This window comes from Jaculus jaculus, chromosome 4 (genome assembly GCF_020740685.1).
Source record: "Jaculus jaculus isolate mJacJac1 chromosome 4, mJacJac1.mat.Y.cur, whole genome shotgun sequence".
Classification (NCBI taxonomy): Eukaryota; Metazoa; Chordata; class Mammalia; order Rodentia; family Dipodidae; genus Jaculus; species Jaculus jaculus.
The window spans coordinates 73,076,145-73,092,844 of record NC_059105.1 but is presented as its reverse complement, the minus strand read 5'-3'; the positions used below and the strand labels follow the sequence as shown (position 1 = coordinate 73,092,844).

General features: G+C 37.6%; 1 protein-coding gene across 5 annotated transcripts in view; it reads right to left on the bottom strand.

Moving 5' to 3' along the window:
- Scn9a (sodium voltage-gated channel alpha subunit 9) overlaps positions 1–16,700 on the bottom strand; it is a 165,220-nt gene that overhangs the window by 64,601 nt on the left and 83,919 nt on the right. For 3 of the 5 annotated variants that reach the window (XM_045147273.1, XM_045147274.1, XM_045147277.1), the window contains 4 exons: positions 14,829–15,116; positions 12,047–12,418; positions 8,904–9,033; positions 713–951 (listed from right to left, as the gene is read on the bottom strand). In XM_045147273.1, coding sequence (XP_045003208.1) covers positions 713–951; positions 8,904–9,033; positions 12,047–12,418; positions 14,829–15,116 — 1,029 coding nt within the window. The remainder of the gene's footprint in view (positions 1–712; positions 952–8,903; positions 9,034–12,046; positions 12,419–14,828; positions 15,117–16,700) is intronic. The other 2 variants (XM_045147275.1, XM_045147276.1) reach the window with 1 other exon arrangement.

The window sequence follows — 16,700 nt, the reverse complement described above, 5'->3', positions numbered from 1 at the left end:
TAACATAATGTTCCAAGAAGATGTCAACAAGAACCTTATGAACTTGGGGTTATGGTGGTAGAGAGAAAATATTATGAATCCTTTGAGTTCATATTGACATAGGAAACTCCCAAATAAGGACTGAATCACATAATGTAGACATACTAAACAGACCTGCCTTCTTCTAAAGATGAATAGAACAAAAAATGAATACTAACTCAGAGAGTTGAAATGTTTAACTTTTAAAGAAAATTCACAGTATTTTCTCAGGGTCATAACTAATAACAGATAGAATTAGGATTTAAACTGAGGTCTTAGATTATAAAGTCTCAGATACTTCCATACTGCCATGCCAAAACAATAGATTTTCTAAAAATATACATAGTGTTTAATCACTTGGCTTGTGCAATATAATTTTAAAATTTATAAAAACCTATCAAAATTTCATAGTGTTGACAGACATGGTGGCAGAAAAGAACCACTACTAATTTCTAAAATGATGACATGTATACAAATAGTATTGTTAGTTATAGAACTCAATACCAGTGAAAAAATATTTTAAAATGCTATATAACACTGGAAAATTGACTTTGTACATTCAGTAATGTAGAAAGTTCTAGATATGCATGGTTACTCCTCAGTGATCCATCCACTTAGGAAAGGAAAACAAAATGCCAATGCTGATAGTGGAAGAGAGAAGCTGTCAGTTCATGATTCATTAGCAGAGACTTACCAGATTGCCCACAGCAAGCACATTTTTGAATTCCTCTGTCATGGGATGGTGCTCCATAGCCATGAATAGTGTGTTTAGAACTATGCAAATGGTGATTGCAAGATCTACAAAAGGATCCATTACAATAAAGTAGATAAACTTTTTGAACTTTATCCAGTTTGGAGAACAATTCCAGATTAAAAATGTGTGTGCAAATCTGTACCACCATGGTGGACATTTCTGTCTGGACTCCTCAAGTTCTGTGGGGAGGAAACACAGAAAGCATGAAATCACTCATTTGTTTGTTGTATTTATTATCAGAAGCAAATCTTCAAATCACTGTGTTCAAATAGGGTTTGTGGTTAAAAACTTTCCACCAAGTGTTTTTGAAAGTACAGAAATCTAAATAAAAAAGTTTTCTATCACATATTTGCTGTTGAAATCCAGTAGAGGGGAAGGCAGAGAAATTAATGACTAAAAATAGACTCATGAAAATCTCGCAGAAGAGAAAAAGAGATACAGTATTTCCTCAAAAAAAATGGTTGTTTTCTACCAATAAACATATTTCCCCTGTATTTTAAAGCACAGGACCATAGTAAAATAATTATGTTCTAATAATTATGTAGAAAAGACTTTTGCAGGCATACAGGTGAAAACAAGCCTGCAACAAAAGACTAGAAATAATTTAAGAAAGACACTTGAAATACAATTATACCTCAGTAGCCCTTCTACTTTTCAGTATAACTTTACAGGGCTGATAAAATTATTGAGTCCATGGTGGGAATGTAAGAATGCAGGATTGACTTATGGATAAGGTTGAATGTGGAGTCAACTGTGGGACAGGGAGGGAGCCAGAACATTTTTTTAATTTAATTTTAATTAACATTTTTCATGATCATAAAAAAAAAATCCCATGGTAATACCCTCCCTCCTCTCCCCCAACACTTTCCCCTTTGACATTCCATTCTCCATCATATTACCTCCCCATCTCAATCATAGTACTTACATATATACAATACCAACTTATTAAGTACCCTCCTCCCTTCCTTTCTCTTTCCTTTATATCTCCTTTTTAACTTAGTGGCCTCTGCTACTAAGTATTTTCCTTCTCACACAGAAGCCCAATCATCTCTAGCTAGGATCCACATATGAGAGAGAATAAGTGGTTCTTAGCTTTCTGGGCCTGGGTTACCTCACTTAATATAATCCTTTCCAGGTCCATCCATTTTTCTGCAAATTTCATAACTTCATTTTTCTTTACTGCTGAGTAGAACTCCATTGTATAAATGTGCCACACCTTCATATCCACTCATCAGTTGAGGGACATCTAGGCTGGTTCCATTTCCCAGCTATTATAAATTGAGCAGCAATAAACATGGTTGAGCATGTACTTCTAAGGAAATGAGATGATTCCTTCGAATATATGCCTAGGAGTGCTATAGCTGGGTCATATGGTAGATCAATCTTTAGCTGTTTTAGGAACCTCCACACTGATTTCCACAATGGCTGGACCAGATTGCATTCCCACCAGCAGTGTAGAAGGGTTCCTCTTTTCCACATCCCCACCAACATTTATGATCATTTGTTTTCATGATGGTGGCCAATCTGACAGGGGTGAGATGGAATCTCAATGTAGATTTAATCTGCATTTCCCTGATGACTAGTGACGTAGAACATTTTTAGATGCTTATATACCATTCGTATTTCTTCCTTTGAGAATGCTCTATTTAGCTCCATAGCCCATTTTTTCATTGGCTTGTTTGATTCCTTATTATTTAACTTTTTGAGTTCTTTGTATATCTCAGATATTAATCCTCTATCAGATATATAGCTGGTGAAGATTTTTTTCCCATTCTGTAGGTTGCCTCTTTGCTTTTTTCACTGTGTCCTTTGCGGTACAAAATCTTTGTAATTTCATGAGGTCCCAGTGGTTAATCTGTGGTTTTATTGCCTGAGCAATTGGGGTTGTATTCAGAAAGTCTTTGACAAGACCAATATGTTGAAGGGTTTCCCCTACTTTTTCCTCGAGCAGTTTCAGAGTTTCAGGTCTGATGTTAAGGTCTTTAATCCATTTGGACTTAATTGTTGTGCATGGCGAGAGAGAAGAATCTATTTTCATCCTTCTGCAGATATATATTCAGTTTTCACAACACCATTTGCTGAAGAGGCTGTCTTCTCCAATGAGTATTTTGGGCATTTTTGTCGAATGTCAGGTGGCTATAGCTAGTTGGGCTTACATCTGTGCTCTCTATTCTGTTCCACTGACCTACATGTCTGTTTTTGTGCCAGTACCATGCTGTTTTTGTTACTATGGCTCTGCAGTATAGGTTAAAATCAGGTATGGTGATACCACCAGCCTTATTTTTGTTGCTCAGTATTATTTTAGATATTCGAGGATTTTTGTGATTCCAAATGAATTTTTGGATTGTTTTTTCTATTTCCATGAAGAATGCCTTTGGAATTTTGATAGGGATTCCATTAAATGTGTAGATTGCTTTAGGTAAGATTGCTATTTTCACAATATTGATTCTTCCAATCCAGGAACAAGGGATGTTTTTCCACTTTCTAGTGTCTTCTGCAATTTCTCGCTTGAGTGTTTCAAGGTTCTGATTGTAGAGATTCTTTATTTCCTTCGTTAGGTTTATTCCAAGGTACTTTATTTATTTATTTATTTATTTACTTACTTACTTATTTATTTTTGATGCAATTGTGAATGAGAGTGATTCTCTGATTTCATCCTGTTTGTGTTTGTTGTTAGCATATATGAAGGCTACTGATTTCTGTGTATTTATTTTGTATCCTGCTACATGGCTGTAGGTTTGATCAGCTCTAACAGTTTGCTAGTAGAGTCTTTAGGGTCCTTTACGTATAGAATCATGTCATCTGCAAATAATGATAACTCGATCTCTTCTTTTCCAATTTGTATCACTTTTATGTGTGTCTCTTGCCTTATTGCTATGGCTAAGACTTCCAAAACTATACTAAATAAAAGTGGGGACAGTGGACACCCTTGTCTTGTTCTTTTTTTAATATTTTTTATTTTTATTTATTTACTTGAGAGAGAGAGATACAGAAGTAGGCAGGTAGACAGAGAGAATGGGCGTGCCAGGGCTTCCAGCCACTGCAAACAAAATCCAGATGCTTACACCACGTTGTGCATCTGGCTAACGTGAATCCTGGGGAGTCGAGCCTCAAACCAGGGTCCTTAGGCTTCACAGGCAAGTGCTTAACCGCTAAGCCATCTCTCCATCCCCTTTGTCTTGTTCTTGATTTTAGTGGAAATGCTTCCAGTTTTTTCCCATTTAGTAATATGTTGGCTGTAGGCTTGTCATACATAGTTTTTATTATATTGAGATATGTTCCTTCTATTCCCAGTCTCTGTAGGACTTTTATCATGAAGGGATGTTGGGTTTTGTCAAATGCTTTCTCTGTGTCCAATGAGATGATCATGTGATTTTTGTCCTTCAACCCATTTATAGAATGTATTACATTTATAGATTTGCATATATTGAACCATACCTGCATCTCTGGGATAAAGCCTACTTGGTCAGGATAAATGGTCTTTTTGATATACTCTTGTATTCTGTTTGCCAATATTTTGTTGAGAATTTTTGCATCGATATTCATGAGGGAGATTGGTCTGTAATTTTCTTTTTATTGTTCTATCTATGCCTGGTTTTGGTATTAGGGTGATGCTGGCCTAATAGAAGGAGTTTTGTAGAATTCCTTCTTTTTCTATTTCCTGGAAAAGCTTAAGAAGCAATGGTCTTTAGCTCTTTCTTAAAGGTCTGGTAAAATTCAGCAGTGAATCCATCTGGGCTTGGGCTTTTTTTAGTTGGGAGATTATTGATAACTGTTCGGATCTCCACGTTCGTTATAGGTCTATTTAAGTGATTAATCTCATTTTGATTTAATTTAGGTAGGTCAGATAGATCAAGAAAATCATCCATTTCTTTCAGATTTTCATACTTTGTGGAGTATATGCTTTTATCATATGTCGCTATGATTTTTTGAATTTCTCTGGAATCTGTTGTGATGTTACCTTGTTCATCTCTGATTTTATTAATTTGTGTCTCTTCTCTCTTTCTTTGGGTCATATTTGCTAAGGGTTTATCAATCTTGTTTACCCTTTCAAATAACCAATTCTTTGTTTCATTAATTCTTTGGATTTTTTTTTTTTTGTTTTGTTTCTATTTCATTAATTTCTGCCCTAATCTTTACTATTTCTTCCCATCTACTGATTTTTGATTTGCCTTGTTCTTCTTTTTCCAAGGCGTTAAGATGAAGCATTAGGTTGTTTATTTGCGACCTTTCTTGTTTCTTAATATAGGCACTTAAGGTATAAATTTACCTCTTAGAACTGCCTTCATTGTGTCCCAGAGATATTGATATGTTGTGTTCTCATTATCTTTGACTCTATAAATTTTTGGATTTCCTCATTAACCCTTTCATCATTTAGTTGTGTCTTGTTTAGCTTCCATGATTTTGTGTATGCTCTTTAGCCTTTCTTGCTACTGATTTGTAGTTTAATTCCATTGTGGTCAGATAGAATGCAAGGAATTATTTCAATTTTCCTGAATTTGTTAAGATTTGCTTTGTATCCTAATATATGGTCTATTTTAGAGAATGTTCCATGTGCTGCTGAAAAGAATGTATATTCTGCAGCCTTTGGATGAAATATCTTGTATATATCTGTTAGGTCCATTCTTTCTATGATCTCATTTAGTCCAGAAGCCTCTCTATTTATTTTTTCCTGGGATGACCTGTCAATTGATGAGAGTGGGGTGTTAAAGTCACCCACCACCACTGTGTTTGGTGTTATCTGTGACTTTCGTTCTAATAGTGTTCATTTGATGAATTTGGGAGCCCCCATGTTAGGTGCATGTTTAGAATTGTAATGTCCTCCTGTTGGAGTGTGCCCTTGATCAATATAAAGTGACCTTCCTTATCTTTCTTGACAAACATTGGACTAAAGTGTACCTTGTCAGATATTAGGATTGCAACCCCTGCTTGTTTTCTAGGCTCATTGCCTTGAAACACCGTCTTCCAACCTTTCACCCTAAGATAATGTCTATCCTTTGTAGAAAGGTGAGTTTCTTGGAGACCACAAATTATAGGATCCTGCTTTTTAACCCAGACTGCAAACCTATGTCTTTTGGTTGGGGCATTGAGGCCATTGATATTAAGAGATATTATTGAAAAGTGTGTATTTATGTTTGCCTTTTTTTTTTTGTGGTTCTGGTTCTACCTGTGCTCTCTTGTGTTAACTAGTATTTGAGTATTGCTTGTTTTTTTCTAGGTTCCTTATATGTGCGCTTTTCCTTTTCTTCAGCATGGAGGATTCTATCAAGTATTTTCTGTAGAGCAGGTTTTGTCTTCAAATACTCCTTTAACCTGCTTTTGTCATGGAATGTCCTTATTTCTCCATCTATTTGAATGGATAGCTTTGCAGGATAAAGTAACCTTGGTTGACAGTTGTTATCTTTCAGAACTTGGAATATATTATTCCAAGCCCTTCTGACTTTTAAAGTTTCTGTTGAATAATCTGTGGTAATCCTGAAGGGTTTGCTTTTGTAGGTAACTTGATTTTTCTCTCTAACTGCTTTCAATATTGTTTTCTTTGGTTTGTGTGTTTGGAAGTTTGATTATAATATGGCAAGGAAAGGTTCTTTCCAGGTTTTGTCTGGCTGGGGTTCTAAAGGCTTCCTGTATTTGCATTGGCACCTCTTTCCCAATTTGGGGGAAATTTTCTTCTATGATTTTGTTGAAGATGCCTACTATGCCTTTGGAGTAGAATTATTCTCCTTCTACTATGCCCTGAATTCTTATTTTTGATCTTTTTATAGTGCCCCAAATATCTTGAAATTCCAACTTATACTTTTCTATAAGTTCGTCTTTCTCCTTGTTGGGCTGTTTTAGATCTGCTACCTGGTCTTCTAGCTTAGATATTGTGTCCTCTCCTTCATCCATTCTACTGGTGAGATTTTCTACAGTTTTTTATTTCATTAACTGTGTTCTTCATTGCTAGTAATTCTGACTGGTTCTTCTTTATTATTTCTATTTCCTTATTTATGTCTTTTATTGCCTTCTTAATTTCATTAAATTGGTGTCGTACATCTTCTTTGATTTCCTCTTTGATTCCTTTGGTTTCCTCTTTGATTTCCTCTTTGATTTCTTCTTTGATTCCTTTGATTTGTTCTTTGACTTCTTTGAACATATTTATAATCATTCTTTTGAAATCTTTCTCAGGCATTTCCTCTAACTCGTTCTCACTGGAGGTCATTTCTGATGCACTAATACTTTTAGGTGGATTTATATCATCTTGCTTTTTAGGGTTTCTTCTGTTATAATGTATATATTTTTGCATCTTGGATTAAGTTAATGCTTGGATTTTCTAGCTAGCTGGGTATTCTTAGCTGTATCAATTGATTTGATGCTATATATTTTCAGGGTAGGAGCTTAAGGTGTTAGGTGTGGCTCTTAAGACTCTCAGAGTATCTACAAAGGTGCTCCTAGGGGTTGAGTTTCCCTGCTATGGGAGTATTCAAGTAGGCTGAGTGGAATAAAATACAGGTAGATTCTAAAAGTTAACTAAACACTGTACACATTCAATCAAAAACAGCCGCAAGTATTTATGCAAGAGTAGTTATTATAACAACCAGATCCTCTATCAATAAAGAGGTTAAGATTTCTGGTCTGTTGAGGGATCCAAGTCAGCTTGTGACCAAGTGAGATCCTTCCCTGGTGCAATCCCAGTTACCTTGGATGATTTTGGTCTCAGTCAAGTTGCTGCCGGGGTCGTCGGGCTGCTGTTCTGATTTCTGGAGCTGGGCACTGGCTTTTCCTGTGGGGCAAACCGAGTCTGGCGACTGTGGCCCTGCAGATCAGCACACCTGCTGCTGGAACTGCTGCTGCTAAAGCTACCAGTGCTGGGTCTGTCGCCACTGCTGCTGAAGCTGCTGCTGCTGGGTCCACCGCTGCTGCCGCCTCTGCTGCTGCTCCTGGAGCTGCCACTGCTGGAGCCAGTGCTATGCTTCTGGGTACACTGCTGCTGCTGCTGCCACTGAAGCTGCCGCTGCTGGTTCTGCCACTGCTGCTGATGCTGGAACTGCTGCTGGGGCCACTGTTACCTGTGCTGGAGCCGCTGATGTTGCTGCCATACCCTGCTCCTGCTTGGGTCCTGCTGTTGGCTCAAGTTGGTGTGGCCGGTCCTGGGACCTGCTCTGTTCGCTGGAGCTGGGCTCAGGCAGTGGGGGAGGGGAGGGAGCCCCAGCTGCTCTAGTTCTCTCACTGTTCCACGTGTTCTTCTACCTTGTGGTCTGCTCCTCCATTGCTCACTGCTGCTCTCCCTTCATGTTTCTTGAGTTGCGGAGAGCTCCCGTGTGAGTGGAAGCTCCCCACACCTGGCTTTTCCTGCAGCTGGGGCTGGAGCCTGGCGGCTTTCTGGTGCGCCACTGCCACCGTGGTTGGTGTAGCTGCTGGGGCCGCTTTTGCCGGCCTGTGTTATTTTGGTCTTTTTCCCCCAAAGGCTGCTCTGGTGTGGTACCTATGCTGCCATCTTATCCGGAAGTCGACCCAGAACATTTTTAAAAATTGTCACCTTTTGACATTTTGCTCATTAGAGGAGAGAAATTTGGACACCAGATTTGTTTTTTTAATATTTTATTTTTATTTCTTTATTTCAGATAGATATACTGAAAAAGGCAGGTAGACAGAGAGAATGGGCACACCAGGGCTTCCATCCACTGAAAACGAACTCCAGACGCATGCACCCCCTTGTGCATCTGGCTAACATGTGTCCTGGGAAATCGAGCCTCGAACCAGGGTCCTTAGGCTTCATAGGCAAGCGTTTAACCACTAAGCCATCTCTCCAGCCCGAGATTTTTTTTAAGATTACACAGTGAGACAATCACACAACTCTGAGTAATGTAGCTTTCTGAATCAATTGCCATAAGTAATTAACTTTGAAATGCCATTTAACCCTACACTGCTTAATCACAAATAAAATCATCTATTTTTAGCATATAATGAGCCCATCCATTTCATTTTATTTTGTTATCTTTGTTCTTGCTAAAGAACAATGTGTGCTTTGAACTCTTCCTAAGAATTTCATGCACCTGTTTAAAAGTTACCATAGGTTATAATGATTTATAATTTATTTAAATAATAATATAATTATAGTTTATCATAATAATTGAAGCATCTGTAATACCTTCCACAGTGTTGGTTAGAATACTCGCTCTACTCATTGCTCTTTGTCTGAGGTGCGGATCATTCAGCATGTCCTCTGACAGGAAATAAGAACTGGAACATCTTTTCCTCCGTATTTGATTGGTTGTTACCTAAGAAAATGACTATGATTAAATTAAAGTTTTAAAAATAGAATTAAAATTTTATAAAAATCTTGCTTAAGTGGCTATAGTAGACAATCAAAAGTAAGGATTCAATTGCTTGGTTCAAATTTCAGCTTGGCTGCTTCTTAAGTACATACCAGGGGAGAGTTACTTAGCTGTGTTTCGTTATGGGTAAAATGAGGCTAATGATAGAACTTTCTGCATACTCTTATTTGAGGGTAGGTGGAATGAGTTCTTCACAATGCAATGCAAAATAGCTGTTTTTCTTATTATGGCACTATTATGAGCTCCCCATATATTCACTACTTATTCAGGTATCTACCAAGGAATAGTCTTACATGGAAACACCTAGATAAGAATTAAAGGGTTGTAGCTGGGCGTGGTGGCACACGCCTTTAACCCCAGTACTGGGGAGGCAGAGGTAGGAGGATCACTGTAAGTTGGAGGCCACCCTAAGTCTCCATAGTGAATTCTAGGTCAGCCTGGGCTAGAATGAGACCCTACCTTGGAAAAAAAATAAGAATTAAAGGGCTGTGTGTCCCAAGGGGTAGAGCTCAAATTTCTCTAATAACCTTAACTATTATTTGTTACGGGATCAATATTTATGGAAGTTACTATGACAGTTATTTTTGATTGTCAAGAAGAAACATTGTGAACTGGTGAGTAAATAATGATAAATAACTGATGGAAACTGTGGAGACTAAAGAATATGAGTTCCTTCTCAAAGAAGTGGCCACTGTTCAGCCAAAACCCACTGGCCTGCAGGAATATGCTCCAGAGCTCCAGGCATATTCATTTTTTAAGTAAGAATGTCTTCCAGTTAAAGCATGGCAGCTAATGTAAATTTAATACACTATACTGGCTCATTGCAGGTCAATAACACACCCACTCATTTCTACACAAACAGGTACATGCAAACAACTATACAACTTGACATCTGTCATTTACCTGCTTGCTTGTGTCATTTGAGAGAGCGAGAGAGAAAAAGGCAGAGAGAGAGAGAGAGAGAGAGAGAGAGAGAGATAAAGAGAGGAAGAGGGCCTCCAGCCACTGCAACGAACTCTAGACACATGTGCCACCTAATGTACACAGGTCCTGGGGAATTAAACCAAGGTTCTTTGGCTTTGCAGGCAAATGTCTTAAGGGCTAAGCCATCTCTCCATGGCCATGGATAGATATTTTATAATTTGACATCCACATGCATAAAAATATAATCATTGGGTTGCAAAGTTGTATAGTTGTATAGATATTGTTTGTATATCAAAATATCATACAGGCATAAATGTGTTCTCATATATGTGAATATGCATGTGTACCTGTACATACATATACATATAGCTGTGACTTCTTAGGGAGATCTCTCTGTATTTTCTACTATACTCTCTAATTCACACATTTACCAGAAACAGATTAAGAATTTGTTTCATTATACAAACAAATTATTTTTCCAAAATATTTATGTTTCAGATATAGAAATTATATTTTTGGTCTGTAATATGCAATTTTTATATAAGCTGTATATTACATATTACAGCAAATGCATTATTAATAATTTTAGTTTTATAGTCTTTTTGTAACTTTGGGTGTTTTGGTTTTTCTCTGGTGAAAAATCAACACATTAAAACACTTCATTTAAAAATTCTGCACTAGCCAGGTATGGTGGCACATGCCTTTAATCCCAGCACTCGGGAAGCAGAGGTAGGAGGATTGCTATGAGTTCAAGGCCACCCTGAGACTACAGAGTGAGACTCTACCTCGAAAAAAAAAAAAAAAAAAGACACGAAGCTTTAAATCTGACATAATTACATCATTGAAAAGAAAAGCAACCACGACCACACAGCAATTTAGCATGCTGACTTATAAGGATATACACCTTGGCAGAAGGGGTGAAGCTGAATCATGCAAGCAGGGAGGTCACAAGTTACCCCCGAGCACATGTGTTCGTTCCTTCAACTGGAAAGTGTGTGGGGCCATGGTTTCCATGGAACTTTACTCTCCTCTGAAGCACTACAGAGCCTGCTGATATGAACTTATGAATATGTAGCTTGTACTGGAAACTTGTTGGGTTAGTTATTTAGTAATGCAGTTAATATAATCCTTGGGAATAAAGATATGTCCTAGAGGGTTCAGAATCCAGAAAGTTCTCATTTCAAGCATAATTAGACACTTTAGTCAGCTTCTAGAGACTAGAAATTGTTCTGAAGGAGTTACAATTTTTGTAAAATTTATATTTCTTTGTATCAATGCATGTGTTTTGGATATTTTATTTGTAATAATTGACAACAAAATATTATTTTAAAGATGATAACAGCACATTTCATTTATGTGCAAGAATTAAACATCCCCATTCTACTTTATATGTAAGGTCAGAAGCCTATTCTCTATTGCACAGACATCAGGGATGACGTTAAGAGCATATTCTGGGCCTGTATAAATGTCAGAGCAGCTCATAAGCTAGAGTTAAATGTGGGCAAACCGTTTTACTTCCCTCATTTGTAAACAGTAATGCTGGATAGATCATTTTATAGGGAGGTTAAAAATCTTAAATAGTTTTTATTATTATTATTATTATTATTAACAATTCAATACCCTTTATAATAAGTATATTTTAGAAGTTACTTGGAAAAGATAGTAGTAGATAGCAGAGTCTGTTTCTTTACAGAACTGATATTTTAAGACCAGCATTCTCACTGAATTTTCTCATGCTGGTATAGATAGTATTTTATAAATTTTTCACTAACGGGATGAGTCATAATCTTCAATCATAACATTAACATATGAATATCTTTCTCCCAAAATGAGTTATAAAGTAACTTTGAATTGGGCACCTACCATACCTTGCATGAAGATTAAACTAATGAATAAAACATGTGTTTCTACAATGTATGAATTGCAAAATGCATAGCCATTCACTGGCAAGAGAGCAGGCCCTTCAGCAGAGAGGCCCACTCATGCAGAGGTAAGAGCCCATTCATGCCTGAGCTACGGAAAACATCCTTACGCTCTCATCTGAAGTTGCCTTATCTATTATCACCTCTGGCAGGAGCTGTCCATTGGGGAGCATGAGAGATGAAGGCCCATCAACCAGGGACACCACGCCATTGCAGTCCACCGCACTGTGCATCTTCCCATTCACTGGCAGCACTGGGGGAGACCTACTGGCCTGGCTGATGTTACTGCTGCGCCTCTCCCGGGGTCTGTGGGGCACAAACAGTGAACCCCTTCTGCTTTCGTTGTCTCCAAAAATGCTATGCTCATCATCAGCAAATTCAGTCTCAGATCCTATATCTTTTCCTCGACCTTTGAAACTGAAAAGACTTGCTCTGCTGCTGCGCCTTGCAGAAAAAAAGGAGCCACGGATGCTGAGTGGTGACTGTGGAGAGAAAGAAGAAGGATGACATGTATGTGCTGGAGCTCTTACAAACAGCAGCAAACGTCAAGCAGCTGTGTCTTGGCTGTTTGGGCTAGGGGATCCTGTGCTTATTTAAAATAAATATGTTTTAAAGCAAAGCACATCATCAAGAAGACAATCTAACAAATGAAGGCTGAAATCCACTCTTCAAAACCAGGAAAATGACCTGTACAAATCTGTACTATTCATTTTGTATCATAGACTATAATTTAAAAGCTAACTGAATGTTGAAACCTGTTTTTTAGCCTTTCCATTTATCAGTTCCTAAATTCCACAAGAAATCAAAACTTTATTAAGTTCAAAGACTATCCCAAAACTCCTTTAGTTAAACTTCTTGTACTCCCAATGTATGTGCTCACCCTAGTGGGTGTGTTTTAAAGAACTTTCTAAAAACTCAGAGTTTATAGTAATGGACTATTATAACGTGGAAATAAACAGTTCATGACAAAGTCTGTATGGGGGAAATTCCACTTTAGTTTGTCTAAGAAAAACTGTTTCTATACATGGTTTTCATAAAGGCAAATTTTTTTGGAAGCATCAAATTTGATGAACTTTACTGCTGGCTATATAAAGGATGAGTGGCAGGCACTGTGAATAATGGGAAATGAACATGAAAAGATCTTTGGCCTAATATCCCTTTCATTAATGTCATGTATGTTCACATTTTGCCTCTTCTTCTAGATTAGGAAATTGCAGCAGGTAGGGATGGACTCTGTCTTTAATTTCTAGGTTTATCTAGCAGTCTTGCAAACCTGTGTGGTAGGGCTTAGAAACTTTTAGTATAAGTAAAGATGATGAAGGTAGTAATTCTTGGAGAGGCATAGACAAGGCAGAGAATGGAGAGAACAGAGGAATATTTGTAGGAGAGGAGAGGCACTAGAGCTAAAAGGAAAAAAAATAGTGCTTCTAGGACAGGAGAACATGATGAGAAAATTCTTTCAGTTATAAATGAATTTTCTTAGTTGGGGGTATAGCTCAGTTGGTAGTGTGCTTGATAAGCATTCATAAAATTCTAGTCCTGGAGCTACATAAATTGGGTATAGTGACATGTACCTGTAATCCCAGCATCTAGAAGGTAGTGACAGGAAGATCAGAAATTCAATGTCATTTTCAGATGCACAGCAAGTTCAGGCCAGCTGTGCTTTATGTGACCCTGCCTTACAAAAAGGAGGAAGAGGAGTAGAAGAAGGAGGAGAATAAAGAAAATAAATAAAAAGAAAGAAAGAATGAATGAATAAATGAAAGGTGTGTACTACGCAATAAAGGCAAGGTAGACATGAAAGCCTATAGTAGAGGTGGCACTTCAGTTAGGCAAATTGCAGTTTCATGAAGACAAAGAAGGATGAGAAACTGAAGCTACAGACAGTTTGAGGCACGGACAAAATGTGAATCTTGGGCTAGAGGGATGGCTTAGTGGTTAAGAAATTTGCCTGCAAAGCCAAAGGACCCAGGTTCAATTCCCCAGGACCAACGTTAGCCAGATGCACAAGGGTGCACACCTGTCTGGAATTCGTTTGCAGTGGCTGGAGGCCCTGGTGTGTCCATTCTGTCTGTCTGTCTCTCTCCCTCTTTCTCTGTCAAATTAATAAAAATAAAAAATATTTTTTTAAAAAATGTGAATCTTGTTCTTAATGTTTATTCAGGAGGGGATTTTCCTGTTTTCCCTTTATTCTCAATCTGGACAGAGTGATAACTAGGTTTTTGTCTTTACTATGATGGGTGGGGAATATGCATTGTGTGACAGTGGAAAGTGTGAAGAAGCAATGATTCTGAATGTAGAACTGCAGCTAGGAAGACCCGAGATGTGAAATGTTACTGAAGAAAGCAAGAAAGAGAAAGAAAAATTCCATGTGAGCAGAATTTATAGACAAGAAAAGTATAGATCAGTACCTGTCTGTGGCTGGGGAAGGATGTCAAAAGCATTTACTTAGTTCCAAATTGGGGACTGATGCTTTGTTGACATCATTGCTCATATGAGTGAATAAAGAAGAGAAACTAGTATAAGGTTAAGTTTTTTTTTCAATTAATAAGGTATGAAAATACAGACTAAATAAAGCTATAAAAATTATCAGCAGAGTCAACAGTCTCTTCATGTCTACTGTGATTTTCAAGAACACTGTATTTTAGAAATTTTGTTTATTAAAGAAGACATGAAAATTCTGAAACTTTAAGCTGTTTTGAAAGTGAACAATGTAAGTTAAAAATGTGCACACCTCTATTCTTTTTCATAAATGGCCAGCAAGAAATAATGTTTTAAATGAAACATGCTGACGAAGGCCCTGCATTCTGCTCCTGGAGTCCTGACCCCAGAATCAAACCTTGCACTTTTTCTCTCATGATGGTGAGGCCATGAGACAGTGCCCACTGATACCTGGTTGGGGGTGGACAGTCTCTTCTCCCGAGCACGTCGGTGCCCTTCAACCCCCAGGTGGAAGCTCCTCCTCCGGATGCTTTCGTCTGATTCCGACTTCGACACCTTCTCTTCATCACCCTTTTCCTCCCCGCTGGAGAGCTTCTTTTGGTTCTTTTTCTTCCGTCTGTTTCTTCTCTCCTTAGCGCTTTTTGAGCTCAGTTTGGAGGTTTCTGAAGAACTCTCTGAGAGGCCCATAATTCTGCTTCGTCCAATGCTCGTGTATTCAGCAGCTGCTACTGCAATTGCCTGTTGGACCAACACATTTCCAGCATATAAATTGTTCTCAAATTCTAGGAAGTCTTAGTACAGGGCACCCATTTCCCATCCATTTAATAACATTCCTTGTACACAAAATAGTACAGGTTTGATTGTACAGTAACCGTAAGGCAAACAAAGCATATATTTGCTACTGAATCCCACACACTGTAATGATGCTCCGTGATCTTTGAAATTCAATGGTTACTGTTATTGATCTACTTACAGTAGAACAAATCTAAGTATTACCAGTCAGATACTCCATCACTTAATGAGACTGAGTTACCTGAAAACGGAAATGGATTACTGAACACAATGGTATCTTAATCATAGGGTCAGGGATTATTACCTTAAAAAGTAACTGTAAGTGGCTTGGGAAATTGCTCAGTGGTTAAAAGCCCTCGCTATCTAAGCCTGGCAACCAGAAACCAGATACCCAGAACCCACATAAAGCAGGACACAAGTGGCTCAAGATTCTGTGATTCCAATGTGCTCATTGCAATGGGAGGTGGACTCAAGAGAATTCCCAAGTACATGAGCCGGCTAGTCCAAGATTGTCCTCGGACTTCCACATGTATGCTGTGGCATGTACATTCTCTCTCACACTCACAAACACACACACAAGAAAACTGAGACTCAAGAGTCTTAACCCTAGGTTATGCTTGGGAGAATGCAGTTCCTTTATCATCTCATCACACATAAAAAAATTTGAGCTAACAAACAAATCTCATAAAAAATGGAAAAAAATTAAATTAAAAGCTGAGAAAAAAACCACAATCTTATCCATAAAACATGCATTGTTAATATTTCTTCTAGTATTTTAGATAGTATATAATTTTAAATTGTGTTATATCCTATCATTTAAAGTCTGAGTATGTTAATAACCTTTGCTTCATAAAATTGTCTTAAAACACCTAATTTTATGACTAAACAAAACTCTAAATAAGATAAAAATATTATAATCTTCATGCATACTCTAATTTCCTTTTTTGGTTTTTCGAGGTAGGGTCTCACTCTAGCCCAGGCTGACCTGGAATTCACTATGGAGTCTCAGGCTGGCCTTGAATTCATAGTGATCCTCCTACCTCTGCCTCCCGAGTGCTGGGATTAAAGGCGTGCGTCACCACACCCGGCTACTCTAATTTTTTAATTGTAATATTTTCCAAGTTTTAACACTATTAAAATACTTAACTACATCATATGTTTTTGCATTTTAGTGTCTCTGCATCACATATTACTACCTTGTGTTCATAATGTTAGAGACATTGAAGAGGTTTAACTAGATAAAATCTCCAAAAACTTTCTAAAATATATGCTATATATTTAAACTTATGTTTCGTTCAGTGTAAGTCTTTCTCAGGCTTTTCTACTAAAATGTACATTTGTAGAAAGGATTATCAGGGATCTGTAACACTCCTCAGAAGTCACCTCAATAGTATGATTTTTTTATTTTTTAGGAATTATCTAAAGTAAGAGAATGATGCAAATTTTGATTTCTATCTCAAAGACTTAACATTAATATTGAAATAATTGTCCTTAAATTTTTAGGTACAATTATTACTCTGAGTAAATGAA